The sequence below is a fragment of the Diorhabda sublineata genome, chromosome 5 (assembly GCF_026230105.1).
Source record: "Diorhabda sublineata isolate icDioSubl1.1 chromosome 5, icDioSubl1.1, whole genome shotgun sequence".
NCBI classification, from domain to species: Eukaryota; Metazoa; Arthropoda; class Insecta; order Coleoptera; family Chrysomelidae; genus Diorhabda; species Diorhabda sublineata.
The window spans coordinates 16,645,726-16,671,315 of record NC_079478.1 but is presented as its reverse complement, the minus strand read 5'-3'; the positions used below and the strand labels follow the sequence as shown (position 1 = coordinate 16,671,315).

The window sequence follows — 25,590 nt, the reverse complement described above, 5'->3', positions numbered from 1 at the left end:
CTATAGATTTGCGTCCTTGGCCCCCTCTATCCATAAACTGTCGACACCATGCACGCACAATATCATCAATCATGAAGCTTTCCCCATACACACGTCCCATAGATTTCTGCAGCAATATGGCCTTCAGCCTGTAGAAAACGAATTACATTTGACGGGAGTTTCAATAATGGCAGATATCTTTACGTGGCTGTAGCACAACGCCGACTGATGCCTGAATGTGAACAATGGTGGAGTGTGCAGTGCGTAAGCTTCGCAGTCGCCTACAGCGCATGTCCGCATGTCTTTTATCCGCGAAGCGTCTACACAGAGGGATCGGAGGTTTCAAAAAAGACATCGTATTATGACGGCAAGATAAAAAAATATTATTCATACTGCATCAGTATGGAATTCGTATTTAAATATAATTTCTGTAAAACACAAAATACCGAAGAAAGCTCGGTCATCCAGGTACTTTAGAGTTATTTGTGTGATCTAACTTATGCTATTTAAGTAGTTACTATAATATAGACTGAAATGAAACAAATAATTTTTTCCATAATATATTAATCTCGGTGTATACACTATATACAATAAGCAAATACAACAAAATGTCTCAACGTTTTTTTTGAAACTTGAATAGTAAATAAGACACAGGTACAAAATATAAACAATCCAAAATAAAAATTATATTATAAAATTGGTTCTTTATAAAATAAAAATAAAAATTTTTTAACCAAAATTAAATTGATAAAAATAATATAAATGAACACATTATTGAGTTTCTTGAAAAATTGTAATAATAGAATGGATTTTGGTATATGTGAAAGATTATTTCATGATTGGGATAGATAACTTTTAAAAAAATGCAATGATGAGTTTATATCAATTGCAAAAAACATCCATAAATCTTTTATAATTTGTAAATCAAGTACTTATATAACTCGTTTCCAATTGACATAATCTCCAGATAAAAAGGAGGCTTCAAACATTCCTCCAATTATTTTTCACCTTTTCCGATTTATTTACGTATAAATTTTTATAGAAACAAGAAATGAAATAAGTTAAATTTTTAACATTTAAAAATATTTATACTACTCTATAGAACTATTTGTTTTTCTTTCAACAAATGAAAAGTAGATAGCTCCAGTTCAATCAAAGATATTAATTTAATATTCAATAGCCACCCGTTCTTTTCGAGCTTCTGCTCTTTCAGCTTTCACTTGAGACAACTCAAAGTCTGCTGAATCTTGTTCAGTTTCGGCTACCAGTTTTCTTAATCTGGCTACTCTAGCTTCTCTAGCAGCTTGTTTTTCTTGAATAGCAGTCATTTCATCTTCCAAATCGTTTAATCTGTCTTTCGTCAATTTTGCTCTACGTGCTGCGCCGCTATCTGTTTCCACACCTGATATTACTGTTTCTCTTCTCGCTCTGAAGGATGTTACTTTATTTTCCAAAGGTGTCCATTTTGTCAAATTATCTTCGTCCGGATTAAATGTCACTTTTAGCGCACTGCGTCTTTGAGACGATTCTCTTTCTGCCAATTTTTTTGGTAAAGTATCATTTATACCAACGGTGTCTAAAATCTTGTCGGTCCTATCAAGCAAACGCATCGATTTCAAGTTATTGGAAGTGCTCTCAAGATCCACATCATCGATAATCGATACTTTTTTGTTAGCTCGGAGACGTCTTATAGATGAGGCAGTCTGTGAAAGAAAAGAAATTGTGAACAAAAATTGCAGTGTTTAAAAAATAAATTATAATACGAACGTGGACACATTTTTCCTCGAGATCAATTTCTAAAATAAATTACAAAACTTTTACACAAATTTTTTTATTATTGGCAGTAACTACATTCGTCAAAAAAAAATCGACTCAGGCGACAACCCTGCAGTCGCAAGTCACTAGCAAAACAATACGAAACTGCATTTTTCTTAGTAGAATTTTAAAGCTAATAGTTTCATTTAAGAATAATATGAAATATAGTAATGTTTCTTGCCCTCACAGTTCAACAATATGTTATAAAGAGTAATCACCCTTTTTATGCTTGTTTACAATAGTACTAATTAGAGATAACTGTCCTTTTTAAAAGGTTATCTATCGGACCCACCACTATCACTTAGTCATAAAATTTCAACCGATACACATCTTCGTTAACAAGAAACAAGAATTCTACCTGAAAGCGGACCCAGCAAATGATGAAGCTGCTCAAGCAGCCACCCTATTGCTACAAGGCCAAAGTTATCAAAAAGTGGCCAGAGATCTGAACATGAGCCAGTCTGTTGTTTCCAGAATTTATCTTCGTTATTAAAAGACTGGCAACTTTCATCGACGACGCGCGAAAAATGTGCGCTGGTGTTCCGTTCTCTTCTCAGATGAAAGCAGAGTGTACCTTCATGGCAGCGATAGAAGAAGACGAGTCTACAGAAGATCCAAAGAAAGGTTCGCTCAGTGCTGCATAAAAGAAAACTTGGATTTTATAGGAGGTTTTTGGATGGTTTGAAAAAAAAATTCAAAGAAAGCAAAAACCGAATTATTGAAACTGTATATGAGGTGAGGGGATTAACAAAGAATTGATATATAGAAATAGATAGGTTCATACCATCCATCATACTGCAGATTCTGTACGGCAGTATTTTTAGGATATCGAAATTGCCGCTATGGATTGGCCAGCACGTATCTAATCAATAATTCATGAGATGAACTTAAGAGAAAAGTTCGGGTTAGAAATCCTGCACCGGCCACGAAATGGAACATCAAAACGGCACTCACCGAGAAATAGGATAGCATCGACCAAGATTGAGTAAGAAAAGTTATTCGAACCATGAAAAAAAACGATGGGAGGCTGTTATTAGTCTCATGGGAGCACCTCTTGGTAACTTTCTCTACAATAGGGTGTCTCCTATGTGGCAAATACGCCGAAAAAGGATTGAGATAATTTGTTCACAATCAAAATTTAGATCTCTATACCAAACTTTAAAATTATCAGTCAAATTATAACGTTTTTGTTCATTTTCCAAATGGATATTTGTAAGAAAACCTGCCATGGAAAAACATAGTTGTATCCATAAAAATATTAATATGTTTGAATAAACTGTTCAACACTACTTTACGATGATAGTCAAAGAAGTATCTCGCCTGACCTAGAGATGACGGTAGTTGCTCGATTAATAAAACTGTATGAGGAAGTACACAATGTGTACAGCAAATGATCAAGTTTGAAGATGCCACGATGCTAAGTATTTGTTTGACAGCCATCAATAATGAACTTAAACATGGAAAAATTTGGTCATCGTTATGTGATACTGTACTTTCATTTGAAAGGCGTTAGCCCAACTTATACATATAAAAGCAACATCCCCTCAATGTTTTCCCAATACCTTTTCTCATATTTACCATATAAGAAGACCCCTTACAGAACAATAGGTTTTGTGAAAATTACCAAGGTATACTTGGTGTTTCAAAACTCAAATTATTATAAAAATTAGTTTTTTGATAAGCAGGGTTTAACCTCAACATATTAAAATTGGAATCGCTGATTTAATAGTATACGACAAACAAGCAACAACGTTCTATAAGAACAATTGTGCGGAAAATAGTTATTGCAAACAAGGTTTGCAATAACCATTATAATAAGTAGAATATTGCAGTCAATCCAATAATGAGAGGGGTAGAGAGTTAGGGAAAAGGAGGATTTGCTGACCTATAGATGACATGGATCTAGAGGGACTAGGATGACATTTGTTACTCATTGTATGAAGTGCTACGATTGTACCAGTCTGACTCTTGCAGACAGACGTAGCACTATGCTACTTTGAGCAACAACCAGAGGCAACCCCAAGCGATACCTTTGAAATTAGAACTTTGGCGTGACATGACTGTCAAAAGCACTGCTCTACTTTAAACCAGAAGACCTTGGACAGTTTTATAAAGTTGTATATACCTAAGGTGTTTCTTCTAATACTGTAAATGCATGTATGCATTTGTAAGTTATTTCCTAATTAAATTTGACTTCGTGTTACGTACAAATGTTCATAGTAGAAAATTCCGTTATATATTTTCTTTTTTCCGTGTAATTCGAGGGGCCATTAGGCTTAATTACTTCGGATCGGCGCGAATGTATGCAAATAAAAAATACAAATTATATTTATACTGTTAGTGGACTATATTCATTTATATGTTTATGTTATAATTATTAATTTTTTGAAAACTAGTCAGTCTTTTAATAATCTATTATTTTGAAATTACTAACGAACTTTCAGAAAATATACACTTAGCTGAATGAAATCTCCTGTTTTAAAAATTTCACTTTCACTCCCGTTACTCCATGAGAGCTAAAATAATAATTCCAAGAAAACTGAACTTTTTGATCCCATAAAACAGACTAAAAATCGCTGTTAGGAGTAGATTATCAACATCAAATTGAAAGTTTTGGAAGGTGGTGAGGAATTTATTCTGGATACATTCTTTGAGACGGCTTTCATTACAGAATAGACTAGTGGATAAAAGTGTTCTCATCAAATTGTGAGCGATGTTAAAAGACATGTCAATAAAATCATCTCCAATAACAGATAAATTCATAGAAAATATTATATATTTTAAAGTCTTTTGTATATTTAGGGTTAACATCGTGGTACCTTGCTTTTCTTTGTGCGTAAATACCGGCCTATCCGTGGCATAATACATTTTCTCGAATAATGCCGTCTCTTGACGAAACTTGTCACTTTTGTTGTGAAGGTATTATAATTAATGGGAAAAATTTTTTCAGGGCCGAGCCGTGCCGGGGATGCAAGTGGTGCATGGGACCCGGGCGGCACTAACACGAGGCGGCAAAAGGCAAAATGTCTCTAAAAAAAATAACATGTTTTTATTAATTTTCCCAATCTAAAATGTAAACAGCAGGTGCGTCATACATACACTTTAAAATCGGCATTGAATTATCCAATTACTCCTATCTCCAATAAGATCTAGACACATTTGCTAGATAGAGACGATTTTTACTAATGAATATTTTCCCGGCGTAGGTAGGTACTTTTCTATCCGACCTCATATCTCGCCTCACTAATGAAATTATGAAATTTTGACTAGGTACGCTAATAGGGCGGTATATTTTGTTCTTGCACCCGGGCGACGGATATCGTAGGCTCGGCTAGGAGTTTTTTGTTAATATAATCCTAATCAGAAATACATTTATTGTAATCTCAATCTATTATTCGTACCAAATATATGGGATCGTTATTTTAGAAACAGCATTCCTTGCATGAATCCAAGAATTTACTATAACCACAAATCATTCCATGCGACGAAGCACTTTCTTGATAATATTCACATAACTTTTCTTTCATAATATAATTACCGTAGCCAACCCATAGAGCTATTATTAAAGATATAGAGAGTGGGGTATGGAAAATACTGAGAAGAAGAGAAAGAATATCGGTATACCACTTCATCTCTACTCTGTTATGATTGGATCATCATGACGTCGAAGTTTCGAGTGGTGGAAATGGCAGAGGAGGGGAGTAACAAGTTTTAATTTTAATAGCCAGTACAGAGAGGTAGAGAGTGGTAAATCGATGATATTACTCTCTCTCTCTCTCTCTCTCTCTCTCTCTCTCTCTTCCAACACTACAATTTCACTTAGATGCCGCTCTGTCTAACTTTAATATTAAGTCTATGATTGGCAAACGTCAAACCGCCTTTATATATAATAATACTTGAAGATGCCTAATTGTTCAGGTATTTTTATGTGTATCTTAAATTCCGAGTATTTATAGTAAATAAATAATGAATTTAAAATTAAAAAAAGTGCAGTTTGCATAAGATACTTGTTATACATAAACAGGGTTGAATAAAAAACTATATGAATATTTTTCTGACAACGATTTAATATCTTCTAGTATAATATCGTTGATGACTTTGATGACAAACCGTTAAAAAATTTTTATAAATGACATATTAATAATATAGTAAGTATAGTATACAACAAAATATTTTTGCTTCAGTAAATTTGAACTACAATTTAAATATTTCACTAAAATATTCAATATTTTAATTGTGACCTAATCTTTGGAGAGAAAATTCATTCATTTTGAATCACAACAGATTTAGGTTTCCTTCAGAACACGTGACTTTTACTATAAGCAGAATATCACTGTTTTCTTTTGGTATAGTTTAGTTAACATTATAGTCTATTTCAATAAGGTATAGAGTCCAGTTCGGCTCAATTTCGGTGTCGGCCATAGGTGTAGGTCTTGAAATAGTATTGTTTGTAATATTAAAATTTCAAGTAATTGCGTAAGAGAATTAGAAGAAGTATGTTTTCTGGCCTGAAGTTTCAATATCGAAATTCAGTAGATTATACAGTTACGTTTTGCGTTTAACAGGTACCGTTTAACATTCTATTAATGCCTCTGCCTAATTCTCACCATATTTCAGATTCGTCTTTGCTTTTTACGAGTATCCTATCAGCACGCCTTTGGCACACTATTTTCAGTGAATGGATAACAAAAGGCTAAGCCCATATATTGACCCCAACCCGGGTGGTACTACCTGCACTTGATAAAAAGAAAGAATTTTATGAAGAATGATATCAATGCCAAACTATGAAAGTGGGTTAAATATTCGTTGGGTCACTCTGTGGTCCCTTTGCGTACCTAATGAGGTTTTATTACTCTATACCTTTCTGAAATAAACTATAGAATACATTAAACTATAAACAAACCTATTTGAATGTATCGAATCAATCTTTACGGCCGTGTTAATGAATTATTCCAAAGACTACTGTAGATATACTACAAATTTGTAATTGAGAAGTCTTAACAGAACTAAATTCGATTAGTCACCTCCAATACTAGAACATCACTATCGTAGAAGACTAAGAAGGAAGTGACCAACAAATCTACAAAATTTTCAAAGACGACTTATAGTTATAGCACGTTATAGTAAACTTGCTGTGTATTTTTCATTGTTAATACAGATATTGATCGTTTTCCTTATACAAATAGTTTTTGTCTATATGTTATCTAGTAGATTACCAACAAAATGTGAAATTAACCCTTTTCTTAACAATTCTTGATGCTTCTTCAATCATACTGAAAAGGCTAGGAAGATGGATAGTAGATAGGCGTCACTTACACTGAATTCACTCCAACACGTGCGAACATTTAGTATAAAACAGTTAAGTCAAGTCATTAGATTTTATTTTACCTTCAGTCTATGAAGACTATAACTAGGTTATCGAAACACGTGTCAGACAATGTAATCGTGAGTGTTGATGTAAATACTGTAAATAGTGTATTCAGTATGGATATCGCCTACGATTCCAGAAATTTCAACTTAGTTACTACTTATATTTGTTCATTTTTCAGACACAAATTAAATGATATATTTTTCATTTCATAGTTTTTAAAAACCTTAAAATATTTCAGTATACTATATTACCATCGCATAATAAAATGAATTTTATGAAACACAAAACATAAACGATGCAAGTGGGTAGGGAAAAATGTCGTCATGCTTGAAATCAACTTTTACGTGTGGGCAATACTGAAGTTCATGACCATCAAAAACTATTTTTAAACATAAAACTAACAAAAAAATCGGTACATCGCACGTTTCTGAAAATTTCTAAATTAAATTTTTGATCAAATATAAATATACTCGATATTATTCGAAATTAGCTTATATTAGAGTTTAAAAATTAGTTTTTAGATTATGGCGAGGTTATAAATGAAGCAAAATATTGATTGTCTCAAGGTCAGCTATTAATTACTAAAATTCTTTTAGTTCTCTTTTCAGAAACGATTTAATTATTATAACAGATGCACTCCAATAAGAAAATAAGTGATTGTGGACTCATCCTTCCACTATATCTACTTTTCGTGTGTTCAAAGTAGCTCAATTTTGAAGAAAAGCATATAAATATGAATTTTTGTTTAGTGCTCTATTCAATAATAGTGAAAAGTCTTTCCGTAAAGCTGCCTCTACGAGATCTGATAATTTTGTAATGATATTTGGCCACGCAATCAAATATTGTACGGAGTTGGGCAAATTGTGAAGTATTAAAAGTGTTTTGTAGACATCAAATAAAGCATGGAAGACGAAGCGCGAAGAGGGGTATCAGTCGAGGTACGTGCCCTAATCCGTCAATACTATCGGTTAATAGTTCGTATGCTAGTAGACAAACTAATATCCACTGATGGTTTCGAAAAACCTTCCAGAAAAGCAAAAAAACCTCGTATTTTATCACTAAATAAGAAGGCAGAGCGCGTCCAGACATTGCGAACAATTGGGTGTTGCATCAAGATAATGTATCCCGCCAGTACGCGTTTTAAACTTCAAGAAAGAAAGAAAAACTTTTGACGTTACTAAGCAAACTGTGAAGCTTGGCCAAGTGCTTGAACCGCGCCTGCGTCGTTTTGGGTATTCACAGATAACGGTTCTGCAGTTTCAAGTCACAAGTCGCACCTATTTAAGTAAAGTAGATGTTTGGTAAGAAAAACAGAAGACCCATCTATGTGTACCTTAGCTTGTCTCATGCAAGGTGTGTTTATCCATCTGCGACTGCCTTTAAACACGTGAGACGTGAATGCAACACATTTCGCTTCATCAACAATGGGTTCTGGGCTCATTGGTGGATTTGCAAATCCCAATCTGGCGATCGAGTCTTTTTCGTCGTTGCCCTTGCTGCCGGAATGACCGGGCATTCAAACGAACTGGATATTGCAGCCATCAATCACCGGCTCTTGTAAGAAACTCCAGCACAAACCTAGAACACACCGTGTACGACTCCTCTCTTTCCTGAAATCGAAAATGTTGATTAGGACTGTCGGAGGTTTCAGTAAAAGACTTATGGCGAAATGACTTGATCCGATGAGAAAAAGAATTATTTTGAAAGGAATCTCATCATCACTGAATATTTTTATGATAAATAATTCATAACGTATAAAATAACTCTCACTACTTTATTCTCAGACCTCGTATAGTAGCGCGTCATTACAAGAGAAGAAAACAGTGACAGAAAAAAAAATTAAATAGAACATCGCATGATGAGAAGAAGAATTTGGACTAGATTTTTATGGAAAATTTTATTGCTTTGCGATGTTTTAGTGTATTGGTATTTCGACACATTTGTCATCATACAGAATTTTGGGGGCCATGACTCGAGCTTAATCTAGGTTCCACAAAGCAAAATAGCTCTTATTTGCACGATTATAATGAAATCAAACACTATTTGCATATATATAAATTTTCAACATTTTCCTTCGACATTGCTAACATCTTTATTCACACACAAATTCTATTCTTTTACAGCTTTCTCTAGCTTGGCAGTCGAAGTGAAACTGAACAGAAGACCACTTAACATTATAATTAAATAATAAACTGGTATCGAAGTCGAATACTATTTGCTTTGCGATGCTAGAGACATTTGTGGCTTTATTGTATCACTAGATAATATGTTGACCAAATCAGTAATAACGGTATGTTTCTAGTTTTCAATCTATGCTATACAAAAATGTTACGTATTCAATCAATTTTATTTATTATTACATTCTAGCTGCTTAAAATGCAATGGCATTGTTTTATTTGTGTTTATTGCTTGTATTCATAATCATTTTCAAGTACATCTGTTATAAATTTAAAACCGATCGATCGGAATCGACAGATTTACGCAAAAAATCGGCGCACCTCATCGTTTATATCATTTTCCAAATTGTCCATAACAGATCCACCTCGGATAATTCGTCCTCCTCGCGAATCGAAAGCATGGTCTTCTCTGATGTGTTTTTCCGCTCGTTTACGAGAAAATTCCAAATCTTCATCGGCAAAAATTCTGGCATGACGTTCAGCAATACTTTCTGTAAATAAAGAATAAGAAAGAATACATATTTACAAAATTATCTTCAATAATTATGAAATTCAAGTTATATATCGTTTGGATAATTAAAGAAAAACCTGAAACATTTACGTTCTCTATTTGTCTGTACCTGCTGCTGGTGATTCGTGGCGAGGTGGTGTAAGCGGTCTTCCAGAGTATTTTCTATCTAATCTATCTAAGGCGGATTTGTAATAACTTTCTCCAATATTATAATTGGCGTCATATAATTTGGTTCTTGGTCTACTAAGTACTGTTCGTTTGGAAGTCATCTTCGTAATTAACTGAAATGAATCATTTTGTTATACATATGTCTTTTTAAGTATTCGCTATATTAATTTGAAGATTGCTAACAAATCTACAATGTTCCAATGAAAATCAGGATGCAGAGTGGTAGTGATCAAGAACCTGTTGAGCGTTCACTGTCAAACCTTTTTTGTTAATTTTTGATATATTTTCAACACGGAAGCTATTTTGGTTGTTTTTATTGAACTCAATAAGTTTTACATTACAGAAATATATTGTGACGTATGTCTTTCATAAAGTTCGTAGAGGCCGAGACTAACTGAAACTGAAATGAGTTCAAAGTCTCTGCCAAAATGAACAGTAGCACTTATGAAACTTTTCATATTTAACGTCTCAGACCAAATATTTGATATCAAGGTTAGGTGTCGGTAAGAGTATGATAAGCCTCCCCAACGACGATCATCATAAAACTCTATACATAGAGTATTGATGACACTATAGGTTGATTCATCATATCTATTTTATGCGGAAACATTTACTTCCGAAGATTATCTCGGGAAGGCTAACATATATCGAGCCAAGGATAACTTTGTTCGATAGATCTCATCAAGATCTATCTGTGTGTGAAAAGTCATAATGATTGAAGCATGCGCAGAAGTGTTTCCATGAAAAAGTATGTAAATGCATCATTTTTATCAAAAAACCTAACCCAACCTAACCCTACAAAAATTACTGAATTTTAATTTTATCTATTGATTTTTTGTGAAAATAATACATTTGCATACTTTTTCCATGCGTCATCATTATGACTTTTCACACACAGATAGATCTTGATGAGATCTATCGAACAAAGTTATCCATGGTTCGATATCTGTTAGCTTTCTTGAGATAATGGCCACTTCCAGTATCTTCGGAAGTAAATGTTTCCGCAAAAAATAGATATAATAAATCGATTTCTCGAATCAACAATAGTCTATGTATAGAGTTTCATGATGATCGTTGTGGGGTGGCATATCATACTTGTGCCGTTATGTCTTCTATGGTACAAATTTTTTTTTAAGTTTCTGTCCAACCATCGCTTCAGACTTTTTCTGCTTGGTATTTTATATTGAAGAATAACTGCCTTGATAAGATTTTTGACACCTTCATTTTCGACTATTGAGAAAAGCTGGTAATCTTTACAAATCATATATAACAAACAATTGTTCAATTTTCTTGATTTCATGCCAGATTCTGAATAAGAGATGTCTGAAAAATTGGCCTTGATAGATTTTTGACGTTCTATAGGGATTAAGTTTATAAGGATATGTTTCGATGCATTGAATAAAAAAACATCGATGTTGAAAAATTAAGAATACATAGGTTTGATTCGATCGATCGATACTATACATCGAGTGTTTTTAATACATCGATGTATATCGTCCACACCTTAGATCTTTTTTCTAGTCTAAGGTCCATTCCTAGCTAGGGTTTTACAACACTTGAACTGTTTCGTTCGCCGAATGCGACCATAGAGTAGCACACTTGGTGGAAAATCTTATTAACGGTTTGGTTTATGCTGAAATTGAACCACAGATTTTAATGATTTGTTAATAAATACACAGTAAGAGGCAGGATAAAAAGGATAAAATCACAATCGTGATTACGAAACTTTCTGTCGATTTGTGGACAGACAGTAAAATGTTAAAGTTTTTCTGTGCGTATAGACCTCAATTCAGTTCTCTAATCGATTTTAGAGGTTTTAATAATTATAATTGTACAGTTATTAGCCATTTACCAACATACACTATTTTACAAAAAATTTCATTATGAATAAACTGTTTAATAGCAGTGACTAAACTGCAGTCAGAATTTAATACTTAAGACGTCACAAAATGTACAGAGTAACCCTTCAGCTAGAGTTAAATTATTTTCGTTTACGAATGACAAAGAACGCACTCCAGATTACCTTCCGAACATTTGGATCATGATTAGGTCAACCCGATCATAGTTTCCAAAAACCATATTGTTTGAATAGAGTGGTTCTTTTCAAAAGCACTCTCGCTTTCATCATTAATACGTCCTTCTCCCAGCACAATTTGATTTGGCGTGAAAAAACCAACCAACCTATTTCTCATTTTCTTAAAATATAAAATATGAAAGTAGGTACCTTTTTCTAGCATTTAATTATGAGTATTTCCATAAATTTTATATTTGTCATACATCAGCAGCGTGGCCACATATTGTTCTATCAAGCTTATTTTTACATTTCTTCTTTGATTATTCAATGCATACTTTGAACTGCTTGAATCTAAGGGGCACTTATATTGAGAATTTATATTTTATGTATTCTTGTGAACATCTCAGTCTATTATCAGTATTTTTCAGTGGCAACGAAGTAAAACAGATGAATGCATTTTCACATGTATGGTTCTAAATACTTTTTCGATGCTTGGCATACATCTTAATATAAATTGTACCTGGAAGCACTTATTTTCTATTACCTGATCATTATTTTTTATCAAATGGTTTTACCAGACCTCTAACATGTCTCCAACTCAAATGAAAACAGTGGTCTTGCAAAAAGTAATTGTGTGACCCGCAAATAATATTGTATTAATGTATTAATGTGTAATAGTGTAATAATAAGTATTGAGACCCGCCCATAGCAAGCAACTTTGGATCTATAATGAAGCCCGCAGTTTATAATCACCCAGAAAATGCTTCGTATCAATATCGGTAAACTTTTTCATATTGTGGGTCGGAAATTTGTGGAAAAGTTCGAAACAGTGTGAAACCATTCAAGGTGTAGGCCTACAAATCGCTAATCATATGATTAAATGATCATCATTACAGTGACGCAAATGATCGTCTGCAGTTGTGTCCATAATGTTGTCGTTATTATATACGAAGTAAAGCTGGATGCAGTAATTTGATGATCTGATATAACAACGCATGTGATAGAAAGTTTGTAGATCTATGTAGGTATGTTACCCTTTTAAATATCGGTGCTCCCATAAAAATCATACCCATTTACGTAAACCGCTATTGGAAATATTCAATCATTTGTTTGATTTTATCCGATTCTCAACTTTGTTATTCCATTTTGTTGGAAGAGTGAACGAAAAGATTTTTTTGATTTTTTTTTTTTTGTAAAAATGTATCTTTCTCTCGTTTATAATATTTATTGTGCAATTAGTAGGAAAATGGTCCCAATTCCAAGGCACGACATACACTAATTATCATTGTTAGCCATGCCAGTTTATAATCTTAGTATATTCAGATTTACCAAAAAGTAATATATTTTCTATTGGCGTTTGACTTGCTGTTTCTAAACTTACTTAATCTGTTAGTTTGTCTGTTTACTTGTTTAGAAAAAAATTACCTAACTTTCAATTACCGTATTGACTTGGTATATTTTCTTGTTTTCGATAATAATACATGATTTAATGAAAAAATTGGTGAAATATTCAATAACGCGAGAATCAATTAATTTTTATATAAAAATGTTCTGTAATTATCTAGATTAGGTTACAACCCTCCGATTTCGTTAAAATTTTAGTATTTTATAAAGAAAATTACGCTAAACAAGAATATAATATATATATATATATATATATATATATATATATATATAAATTTCTTTAATTTCTTGTTTCTTAGACCTTTTGATATATAATTGCATCTAAATGTTGCATCTTGATTAGAGGTCTCTCCTGTTTTAAAATTAGTTTTTTTTGATAATTTTTAAAAGAAATATAATTTTTGACTTGACTATATATATATATATATATATATATATATATATATATAGGGCGCGGGAATCATCCCTTCAGGAACTTTTTTGCGTTCAAAGAATCAAATAATTGTAATGATGACCTAAACAGTATTTGGCCATCGCTGGTTTTCGCTTTTATTTATTTTAAACCTCGATTAGGAAAAATAGGACCAGGGTCTTGATAGGATGGATTCTCTTTTGACTTATTTTCATATTTAGTTTTAACTGTATATGTTTATTATAATTATTATTTTTGTTTATATCTCAATTTTGTATATTTTGATAAATTTCATGATTAGATTTATAATGTTGTAATTTTCTCTGTTTAAAATGTTGGATAATGTAATTGGTGTAGATATTTTTAGTTCAATTAGCTTGTTAATATAAATCAAAATTGGAGGTTTGATTAATTGGGCAACCGAAACAAATGTGGTTTAAATCTTCCGTTTGTCCACAGATACAGTATGGATCAGTAGCACATCCTATTCTAAATAAATGTTTTTTGTTGCGGCAATGGCATGTTCTGAGTCTGCTTATTATTGTTAGATGCCTTTCATCTATAAATGTAATTTTCCCCATTTTCGTTCCCTATGACTCCAGCGTGTGCCGGAATCCATACTGGAACAATATTGTCATTTTCCTTTACCAAGTTCACTATTAATTTTTTCCTCATTAACTCAGTGTATTTAAATTTGCCTGTTATTTGATTACTAATATGTATATGTAAGTCGACACTGTCATAGGCTGCCTTTAGGTCAATGAATACTGCTAGTAAGAGCTTTTTTCGGTGAATGCTTCTAAGACAGCATATGTTAATAATGATATAGCTTTATTCCATCCCTTGTTTCTACGAAAACCTAATTGGAATTTCGAGAGAATTTTTTATTTTCGATTATCCATTTTATCCCTGTATTTATAATGCCCTCTAATACTTTACCCGCGCATGATGTTAATGCAATAAGTCTGTAACTGTTGTGGTTTTCTATATTTTTTCCAGGTCTTAGAAATGGTAGTATTATGGTTTATTTCCATTCTATCGGAATTTTATTTGTTTTAACGATCTTGTTATATATCCCAATTAGTTTGTTTTATGTGTTTTTGTCTAGATTCCGTCTTTCCCAATTGCTTAGTCTTTTTTCCTTGAAATTATGTTGTTGAATTCGTTATATGTTATCGATTCAAACTTGTCATTACAAGTTGCTAGACTCAAATCTGGGTTGATATTACAAATAGTTAGGCTTTCTAAAATGTTCCCTGCTATTTGATGGTTCGGAAGATTAGTGTAATTGTTCTGAGAATAATTTTTGAAGCCTTTGATTATTTTCCAAATCTTATTGGTTGGTGTCTCTCTATTGATAGTACTGCTGAATTCTCTAAATGATTCTTTCTTTTTATTTTCTAATTTTCGTTTTACATATGCTTTTATCCTTTTGAGTTCAATGTAATTTTCCAAGTTAGGTGAATTTATAAATTTGTTGATGTTTTCTCTACGTTTTTTGATTAGTTCGAAGCATTCCTCGTCCGACCAAGCTGCATATTTTGATTGGTTAATTCTTATCTTACTCAGTAGGTATAGTTTCGTTTGTTGCTACGTTTAGGGTGTGATAAAAATCGTTGTAGTCCAAATTTTCCTCTTTTTCTGTCAATTTATCTGTTATTACTTGGTTGAATGAGATCCAGTCGGCTTTTTTACAATTTCTTTTGTATATTACCTCCTTCATAAAGTTCATTCCATTAGAAAATTCACAGATGGTGGGGAAATGGTCACTATTACCTGGGTCTTCAAATACTTTCCAATTGCATTTTTTGCGATATTATTAGATACAATGGTTAAATCTAGTGCCGATGGGTTGCGATTGTGCTCCCCCATACGTGTGTACTTGCCATCATTTAATACTATTAAATTTTCGCGTTCTAGTTGTTCTTTAATTATTTTGCCATTAGCATCATTACCATTCCATCCCCACATGCTGTCATGGGCATTAAAATCTCTCATGATTATGTACTGATTTGTTGTGTTAGATATAATTTCATTACATTCTTCCAAGTTTAATTTTTGTCCTGCTGGATTTTATATGTTAGTTAGTTATATATAGTCTTGTCTGTATATGCTATACTTGCCCCATAATTGACTTGTGAATATTCATTTAATATTTCATCTAAAATTGTGGATATGTATCTGGCTATTCCTTTACATGAAATGTTTTTTCTTGGTATAAAAACTTCGTACCCTTATTCCTGACATCTTGATTTATCAAAAATTCATTAGTATCGGTATATTTTGAAAATTCTATACTGATCCTATTTTTCATTATTCATTATTTATTCATTATTTATTTTTAAGTCAAAAATTTCTCTAGAAATTGCAAGATAATTATAGTTTCCAAAATTTTTATTTTCCGACCCTGCCTCAATATAAACTTCGAACGGTGCTTTGTCTAAATACCAGTATTTATTACTACTTTTTATATTTTGTTTGTCTTTTTTCGAACTTGCCGGTTCTTGATAATCGACATCAATTTCTTCTACATTCATTTGTATTACGTTTTCTCCACCCTGATTTTCCCCACATTGCTTCCCTTGACTGTTAAATTATTCTATCTCTGTTAAATATATATTAAAAAAAATGAAAAAAATATGGTAGAAAAGAAATGTTCCCAGGAATGAATGTTATTCTATACAAAGGTTTATGTTAGTATAAGCTCACTTACCAATTATCCTTCTAAAATGACACTTGATTGCACTTAATATACTTCTATATGAGGTGGTCGTCAATAAATAAAACAGGCGAAGTCGATATCAGTGTAACCTAATCTAGATAATTACCCAATGTTCTATTTTCCATTTTTCTAATTCTATGAGAGTATTATTAATTGAACTGAGTTGTTTTAACAAATTAGACTTCAAATTTAAAATAGCTTCGATATTTTTCATATATACAGTAAGTTCGCGAACCGTGGGATACTTTATTCATTTACTGTTAGTACGATAGTATTCATGACAATGAATTATTTTAACTTTACTCCATATCATATTTTTCAGCTCATTATTAGAATCAGAATATAATTTTTATCTATATTATCATCAGCAACCATTATTTAGATCATTCTTAAAGACCAATTTTTGTTTTTGATGATATGAGCTAGAGGAAAATTAGAAAATTTCTAATACAAATATGTTTTGTTTATTAATAAAAACTAAGGTGTGCTGAAAAGAGGCAAAAAAGAGTAATAACGGTTAATAAACTAAGAATCGTTGGTTTGTGTTCTTTCAAATATTAAAAAATTCAGTGGAATAGATTTATTTACAAACATTCGTTTTTTGCGACTGCCCTTTATTTCATTTTACCTGACGACTTTTAAGAGTTACGTTGAAAAACACACATACCGCTTTCTTTAAAATATTTGAGGTTTGTGTGTCGATCTAAGAATAGTTTCAGTCAGATTCTAGGGGCCAGTGGCTCCGGCGCTATCTTTAACTTTGATTTTTGAGAAATAAATTATCATTGGCCTGATGCTTGGTATTACCTTGGCTGTGAAGGTCGAACAATGCGCATTGCAGTACTATATCATTAAAATAATTGTCTCGTCGAGATTCGTTGTTCTAATTTTCTAAAACGCCAAATTTAACGAAGTGTCTTTTTGGTTCAAAGAATGAATTGTGAAACCACTGATTTTTTTATGTTATAAGAAGAAAGTCAAGAATCAAGAGTGGCATTGGGACAAGTGCATAGAAAATTATTTTTCTTCATACCTCGGTCGAAAGTACGTACTTTTGTGCGGCTTTGAAAAAAAAATCGTATACATTACATGGGCTAAAAGTTCAAATCTCGGTACTGCGCGTCATGACGCCCCTGGCTTCTTTTAAATCCTTATCAGACTAAATCTTCGGCATTCAAATGGTTTCTTGTTGTTTCAAATAAATAAATTTTTGATTAATTTCACAATTATCGCTACTTAGCACTTCATATAAACTCAGTGAACTCATAAGATAGACCAAAAGAGGAGATGGACAACTTATTGAACTATACATAGGCAGGAAGTAATGAGGAATAGAAAAGTTTGAGAAAAATTGATAAACAAGGTAAAGAAATGAACAAAGAAGGAAAAAAATACAATACAGTTTTAGACCAATCAATATACAAAAACAAACTAATGTATGCGAACGACCTATCAATATTCGCTAACACAAAAGAAGAGCTACCAAATAGAATACAGAAGTGGAGTGATGATATATATCAAAAAGGACTACTGATAAATATACAAAAGACAAATATAATGAACATATTAAAGAAACTAAAGAAGAGTGTTAACAAGCTAAAGTCTTTAGCAACAGTAATAAGACTAGACGGAGGAATTGACGAAGATGTAAGCCAATAGGGTAAATAAGATAATATCTGCATATGTAGCCCTTTATAGAGTATTTTCCAATAAAAACTACAAACGGTACAACATTTAGAATCTACGAATCAGTACTATTACCACTGAGGACTGGCTGCGAATCCTGGGTGATAACCAATAAATTGAAGAAGAAAATTACAAAATGCGAAATGAAAATACTAAGAAAAAATAGTGGGGGTGAAGATACTAGATTAAATAAGAAACGATACAATTAGACTTTAACGAAGTAAGTGAAGAGAAAAAAATCGAACAACAGTTTTGATAGTTTGGATACATAGTGAGACTAAAGGGAGTCAGAACAGTTAAGGTTATAATGGATGCCAAAGCAACAAAAAAAAAAAAAAGAAAATAGGCAGACCAAGACGAAAACGGAATACAGAAATAGAACAATCCGGAAAAAAGAAGATTCAATTGGGGACAAGTTAAAACAGGAATCAAATTATAGAACCAAATGGAGAAGAGTTTGCGGATAAGTATATTAAAATATTTTTTTTCTATAATACTACTATATATCTAATTACAATGTTTTATCGACCATAGTTTGAACGTAAATAAAATATTTACCAATAGTTCTTTACTTAATATAAATATCTGGGGATATATTAATGGATATATTAATTGACGGTATTGTGTTTTAGGTACCTACTAAACAGTTGATAGATACGTAGGTGGAAGTTGGAAGAGTATTCAGAGGTGTTGAAAATTCTCTAATTACGGTAATTATATTATTAGTTACTATGTTTTCGATGCCATATTCAAAATATTACAAAGGTTATGCTCCCCTTCAATATACTCCCCTCCTCTTGCCACACACAGTGCTGGAAATCTTCTTTGGTGAGAGCCTTTAGGAGCTCTGCCGGTTTTTGCTTTACCGCTAGGTTGGGAGACTATAATTACCCAACCTAACCTAACGCCATCCGTCTAGGCGCGCAGTCTCGTTATTTAATAGCCAGACCTCGTATTTAGCATGTAAAGTTATATATGTAAAATCAAGGTGAGGGCTCAATGCATTAAAACTTCTAACGAATGTCTTAGGATGACTAGGTGATTAAGTATATCATTATACTCTAGAAATAAAAACCTAGTCGAAATGATGGAAAACCGGTTTTTTGACAAGTAAAGTCATATTCATGGTATTTTGAAATTACAAAAATATAATCTTTATACATGTATGATTTAGAATTAATTGTGATTTTCTGATACGTTTTGATGTCGAATAAACGAAGAAAGAAAAGAGTTTTGTTCACTTGATTTGGATCCCTTCCAAAAGATTATTTTTTGTATGATTTGAGAAAGTTTAGAACTCGCTGAACTAAATGTGAGGAGTTAAATTTTGTTGAAAAATAAAATATTTTTTACAATAAGATTTTTCATTAATTTCCCTAAAACCGACCTCATACAAGTAAATTTTTAGGAGTGGATCGACTCAGCCGGCTCTTATTTTCGATAATGTTCCAAAATATTAATTCATTCGTGACTTTCCAGTGATTTAAAAAGATTCCTTTCGTATCAACTGCTTTGTGAAATGTGCTTCGAAGTATCAATAATCAGGCGAATAAATAAGTAGTCTAAAACTATTTAGAAAAATGGAAAATTTCCATAAAACTTGGTAATAAAAAAAGCCGCTAAAGGGTACGTATACAATATATATTCAACAAAATGTAACCCCATTCTAAAATATTGGGTTAATATTTGACTCATTTAGCGATAACTAGTATATAATTAGAAGAATCTTCAAAACCAGTTGTACCTTTCCCTAATTCATTAGAAGGGTAGCAACGAGGCTTGTGAAAATTATGGAGGTATTGCAATAACAGCAACAATAAGCAGATTATATGGCAAAGTATTCATAATCGAAATAGAATTTACTATCAATGAAGATGAAGAATAACAAGATGGGTTTTGGGCAGGAAGATCAACAGACGACTACTTATTTTGTCTTAAAACAATTTCTGGAAGAAATGGAAGCCGTAAAAAAAGAAATCCACCGATTATTTGTAGTCTTAAAAAAATTTACCTTAGCATAACACTGATTACTATTATAAATTCCTTTAGGGAACTGTATAAGAACTTCTAAATAAAAATCGAAAATTCCTCCAGAGGTTTCTATAATAACATCTATTCGAAGAATACAGCAAATAGGGATTAGAAGTCAACATTTACTAAAAAGAATGTGTTACGGAGGACTCAAGCGAAATGTGCAACTGGAAAACGTACATTATATACGAACTACTGCTAAGAATACAAATTTTTGGGACAGAAATATCCAGAGGAAAAGAGCAAAATCATTGCTAAACAACGTTTTATGAGACATCTACATAACCAAAACAAATACAAGATAATTATTAAATTATTAAATGGATTTTCTCCTACGGTAGCGAAGTATGGCAGCTGAAAAAGAATAGTGGATGATATAAAAATAAAGTAACTAAAATTATAAGGTTGTGTCCAACAAATGACGAACGAGACTCTACCAAAACAGAGGATCTTTAGCTTATGATGGCCTAATACAAAGTTCGCATCAGTAACCTCTGTGGTTAAGATCTACGATCAGCAGAAGAATCATTATTATTGAAACCTCAGAAAACACTAAGATCGGATTGAGAAATTAATTAGACGAATTAATGAAATCAATCCCCTTAACGGATACGGTACTACACCCATGTCACGTGTAGTTACAGGTAATAACCCGGTAACAAACTTACATGACCAAACACAGTGTCTTGTAGTAATTCCCCACTGATTTTAGTTACATTTTAATCATTATCAAATCGATGCCAATTGTATTTTTAGATAGTTACACATGGATTGGGTATCTGAAATCTTAAACTAGAAGCGGCTCGCTATATTTATAACCATAGGCATACGTAAATATCTCGGAGTTTTGACCGATATTAGATCAAAATTTATTTAAAAAAATATGTATAAATATATTTTCAAATGCTTATAAAAAAACTGATTTGGTTTAGCAATTTTTCTTACCTAGAAGTATATACAATATTCTTATTATAATTATTATTTGCACTTAGAACCACTACAAGTAACGAAGTGTTAAAATAATGTTTCGAGCAGTTGGTTTCCCCACCAAAATATGTTATGTGCTCCCACTCAACACTTTTATTTTGGGATGAATGAAATTTTCAATTTTTTTATAACAGTAGATGATTGCATTGTTTGTGAAAAAACTTTTTGAAAAATAACCATCTGGATATTGAATTGACGTTTATTAATAGACGTACCTACAAAAGCAATATTAACGACAAACTAGTTACATAAATAATCGTAGACTTATCTGCCCAATCATAATTTGTAATAGTCCACAACGCATTTATTATGTCAAATACATATAATTTTGAATTTCAGTTATCCATTTACTAGATAAATTTCAATTAATGTTGCTCTTGTATGTTACAGTTTCATGCAGAAACTTCAAGTAAACCACGAATACTTCCAATAAATAGTACAACATATACATCTTGTGGCTACGCAGTCCTCGACAAATTTCAATAAAAAACTTCTGTCTTTACAGAATAAATGTTGTCATGAACTAAGGCTTCACCGATGGTTATAGGCTGGCCATAAAAACTTTGTTCAAAAACGGGACAGTCAGACTATTTTTGCGGTTGAGGTGTAGGGCACAGGAAAGAACTCAAATGTGCCGGAAATTCCAACATTTATTTTGCATTTAAATAATAATACATAAAAAATTGTAAAATATTTTTAAGATGTTTAATACTGGCCTAACCCAAAACTAAATTAACACGTTGACGGACAGTAGGAACAAGCGAAGTTCGAAAATTGACACTATATGTTTTTGTGATTTTTATAATGTTAGAAGTATAGTTTTACTCTTTCTGCTTAAATAAACTTAATTTTGATTAATTTAGTACCTTTAATTAGGTTGCGGCTATAACCGTCATGGCGCCAGCGGACTCTATACACTAAGTGATAGGACGATGGCGGCTATAACAGCAAAAATTTAAAAACGTAAATGACAGGTTTAATGGTTCAAACAAGCAATTTTTGTATGCAACAAAGTATTTTTGGGAGTTTTACACGAAATGTTAGTTCTTAATCAAACAAAAATAAATAAATGACAAAAAAATTTATTATAATTTTATAATTATTATACATTATTTTCGGTATGCCATGTTTCAAAGCATGGTGCAGGACACAGTGCAGGTTTTGACACGCAATTCTTGCAGCAATATGATGTTTCCTTCCTTATTCCCTGTTTATAACATTGTTTACAACGCTGAAAATATGTTTTTCGATGATAATTTTCAGGAGGTGAAATTTTCTCAGGAAAATGCTGTGTTCCATTGTTGTTGATTTCATTGGTTTGGATTTGTGCACGTTTAAATTGAACCAAAGTTCTTCCATCCCGTTTATTATCTATACCAGTTAGAGATCGTATGATTGCTTCCCTGTACTCTATATACTTCATTTGAGAACCTGTCTTTTCTTTAAAGATGTAGAAAGAATTCCATACTGCTACATCCAGTAGATGAAAGATTACCTTTTTATACCATCTAATTGTCTTCCGTGGACAGGAATAATAGGACATCATCTGATCTGCTCTGTCTACACCTGACATATTCTGATTATAATTCACTATTTCAATTGGTTTTCTCTTTTCCTGTTGTCGCCGGTTAGCTATGTTTATCATGCTTGGGTGGTAAGCTGTTGTTAGACATAGCACATCCCGTTTATCTTTCCATTTGGACACATAAGTCTGATTTTGGCGTCGCCATACATGTTCTCCTTTTCTAAGCTTACGACGTGTTATTTCTTGTGGCAGACCCTTCCTATTTACACGAAGAGTTCCTGTCACATGTGTCTTTTTGCTAAGTAATTTGTTAGACAATGGTAGACTGTTGTAATAATTATCCATGAACAAATGATGGCCTTTGTTTAAGTATGACTGCATCAATCGCATCACAAGACTTTCAATAGTTGTCATGTTTTCATCGTTTTCTCGATGGCCTTTGCATACTTCTATATTCAAAACGTAACCTTGGGCTGAACAAAGTTCATAGAATTTATTTCCGTATTTTGCCTTTTTGCCTTTCATGTACGTGCGAAAATAAAGCCTTCCTCGAAATAATAACAACGATTCATCTAATGATAATGCTTCGTTTGGTGCATATGCATTCGCAAACTTTTGTATGAGCAAATCAAGAAATATTTTTATTTTCCTCAAAGGGTCGTTTGAATTTTCTTCCTCAACACAAAAACACCTCAATATTTGCTCAAACCTCCTTCCAGACATTTGTGACGGAAATGCTGGGTGGTAATGTAATGCATCAATGGAAAAGAGTTTTCTAATGCTGGAGAATTTTAGCTGGGACTGAAGCAAACACAAACCTAAAAACTTTCTCATTTCGATCATATCAGTATTTTTGAAATTTGCCTTTCTACTATGCCTTGTATGTGGCCGTGCTTAATTGCAAAGTTTTATGCCGTAATCATTCGTAGATTTTATAATCATTTCCATTACTTGGTCATCCCATATTTTTTCAAAAACCTGAATTGGAGAAACATTTTCTTCTATATCCAAAAGAATCCCAGCGGCATCTGCATCAAAAGAAAAGTTTCTTATAGATGTTGTATTGGTATGCCATGTCTCATCATTTTCTGGTTCTTCTGGTGCTTCATATTCCTCATCTGTAGTTGATTCATCATCTTCACTATCCGAATTGTTATTTTCAGCACTGTCAGCATCAGATTCAGACTCACTGTTGCTTGATCCACTATTCATTTCCTCAACAATCTTCAGCAGCCTAGCCTGATCTTTTTCCCAACTGTCCATTTTCTGTAAATATTGAATAAAACATTTTATTTTGTATTATTATTTATTGTATATTATATACATAATATATATTTATCATTTACATTATCATTATTTATTTATATTTCAAATGTAAAACCAAAAAAAAAGTAAACAGTATAACCTATAGTATCGTTAACCTAACCTAAAATGCTAAATTTTGTTTTTTTATTTCTGTTTAAAGTATAAAATGAATAATAAACAAATACATACCAGTATAGTTATATAAATAATAATAAATATCGTTAAACGTATCAATAAGAACTATAAATTCAATAGAAAACACGATCGCACTACTCCCTTCACAACCACGTGCATACTGAATCTGCAACTCGTATAACAGGTGAAATATGAACTTCAACCTAAAAAGATGTTTTCAAAACACGACACTATGCTTCTACGTATACGCCAGTAAGTGCACATTTGTGCTGCTATAGCCATAGTGTCTAAAAACGACCGTTTCGTTTTGGACGGCTATAGCAGTCATGCCACATTGTGAACTTCGCTTTGACGGCTATAGCCGCAATTGTCCGTCAACGTGTTAAAATGTTTTATAGTTAAGCATGTTTATGCAAAACATGCATTATGTTTATGAAATTATTGAAACAAAATTCAAAACAAGGTATTTACAAAACTTCAAAACATCTTCTTAGAAAATTTTTTTCTTAAAATAAAACGAATTCACTTCAATTAAATAGCCTGTTCTATCAACATGTACACCAGTGACAGTTCAATCAACATTTTCACTTGAATGTACTGATAGTTGTGCAGTTTCTTTTTCTTTGTGCCAAAAGTATTTCTGGAAACTGCTACGTTTTTCAATACACTTTTTTTTATTAGCATTTCGTGAAATTTATCACAGGAATGATCGAAATCCACTCTGACCATCAACATGGAACTTACCGTTTGGATCTGCAGACGAGATTTTTCAGATAACCAAATGTTATTCATCAGGGAAAATCTAGAAGAAGTGAATCTAAATCTTTACCGAATGTGTAATAAGAATTATTACCAAGTAACAGTTTTTACTTATTTTATAAAATTTTCGTATTACTGCTAAAAAAAGGGACTTACTACTTACTTTTCGTCAAGCCGACGGGAAAATCGCAAAAGCCTAAAGTATCGGGACTGTCCCGTTCCAAACGGGCTTTGTAACCAACCTACCTATGTATATAATAGCCAATGGTGAATTTATCAGAAGACTGAGTAGGCTGTAGCCTAGAGCAGTAGATTTCGCGGAACAAATTTTGTACAAAAATTTTTTATTTTGACTCATAATAAAAAATATTATAGTTCGCAAGGAGAAGACGAGTTTCGAAATTTTGACAGAAAAAGTAAATTAATAAAAATTGATATAGTATTAGATGCGGTATACTTACTTGAACGCTTCTACATTGATTATAATTGTAAACTATGGTATGAAATGTCAGAGGTCAGTAAAGGTGGCAAAAATGAATAACCTACAGGCGGCAAATCTATAAATCTGCCACTGATAATAGCGTACATA

General features: G+C 32.3%; 2 protein-coding genes across 4 annotated transcripts; both read right to left on the bottom strand.

Annotated features, from left to right (window-relative positions):
- Positions 1-995: 995 nt before the first annotated feature.
- On the bottom strand, positions 996-21,429 carry LOC130444024 (uncharacterized). 3 transcript variants are annotated; one of them, XM_056778987.1, is made up of 4 exons: positions 21,236-21,429; positions 9,963-10,134; positions 9,664-9,833; positions 996-1,682 (listed from the first exon to the last, which is right to left on the bottom strand). In XM_056778987.1, exons 2-4 carry the CDS (start codon positions 10,120-10,122, stop codon positions 1,146-1,148), a joined length of 867 nt encoding a protein of 288 aa, XP_056634965.1. In that variant the 5' UTR covers positions 10,123-10,134; positions 21,236-21,429; the 3' UTR covers positions 996-1,145. The 3 variants fall into 3 exon arrangements, with proteins under 3 accessions (XP_056634965.1, XP_056634966.1, XP_056634967.1); XM_056778988.1 differs by lacking the exon at positions 21,236-21,429 and adding an exon at positions 16,565-17,234; XM_056778989.1 differs by lacking the exon at positions 21,236-21,429 and adding an exon at positions 12,246-12,555.
- Positions 21,430-22,379: 950 nt separating this feature from the next.
- LOC130444437 (piggyBac transposable element-derived protein 4-like) lies at positions 22,380-23,327 on the bottom strand. Its single transcript, XM_056779559.1, has one exon. It carries the CDS (start codon positions 23,325-23,327, stop codon positions 22,380-22,382), a length of 948 nt encoding a protein of 315 aa, XP_056635537.1.
- Between the last annotated feature and the right edge of the window lie 2,263 nt (positions 23,328-25,590).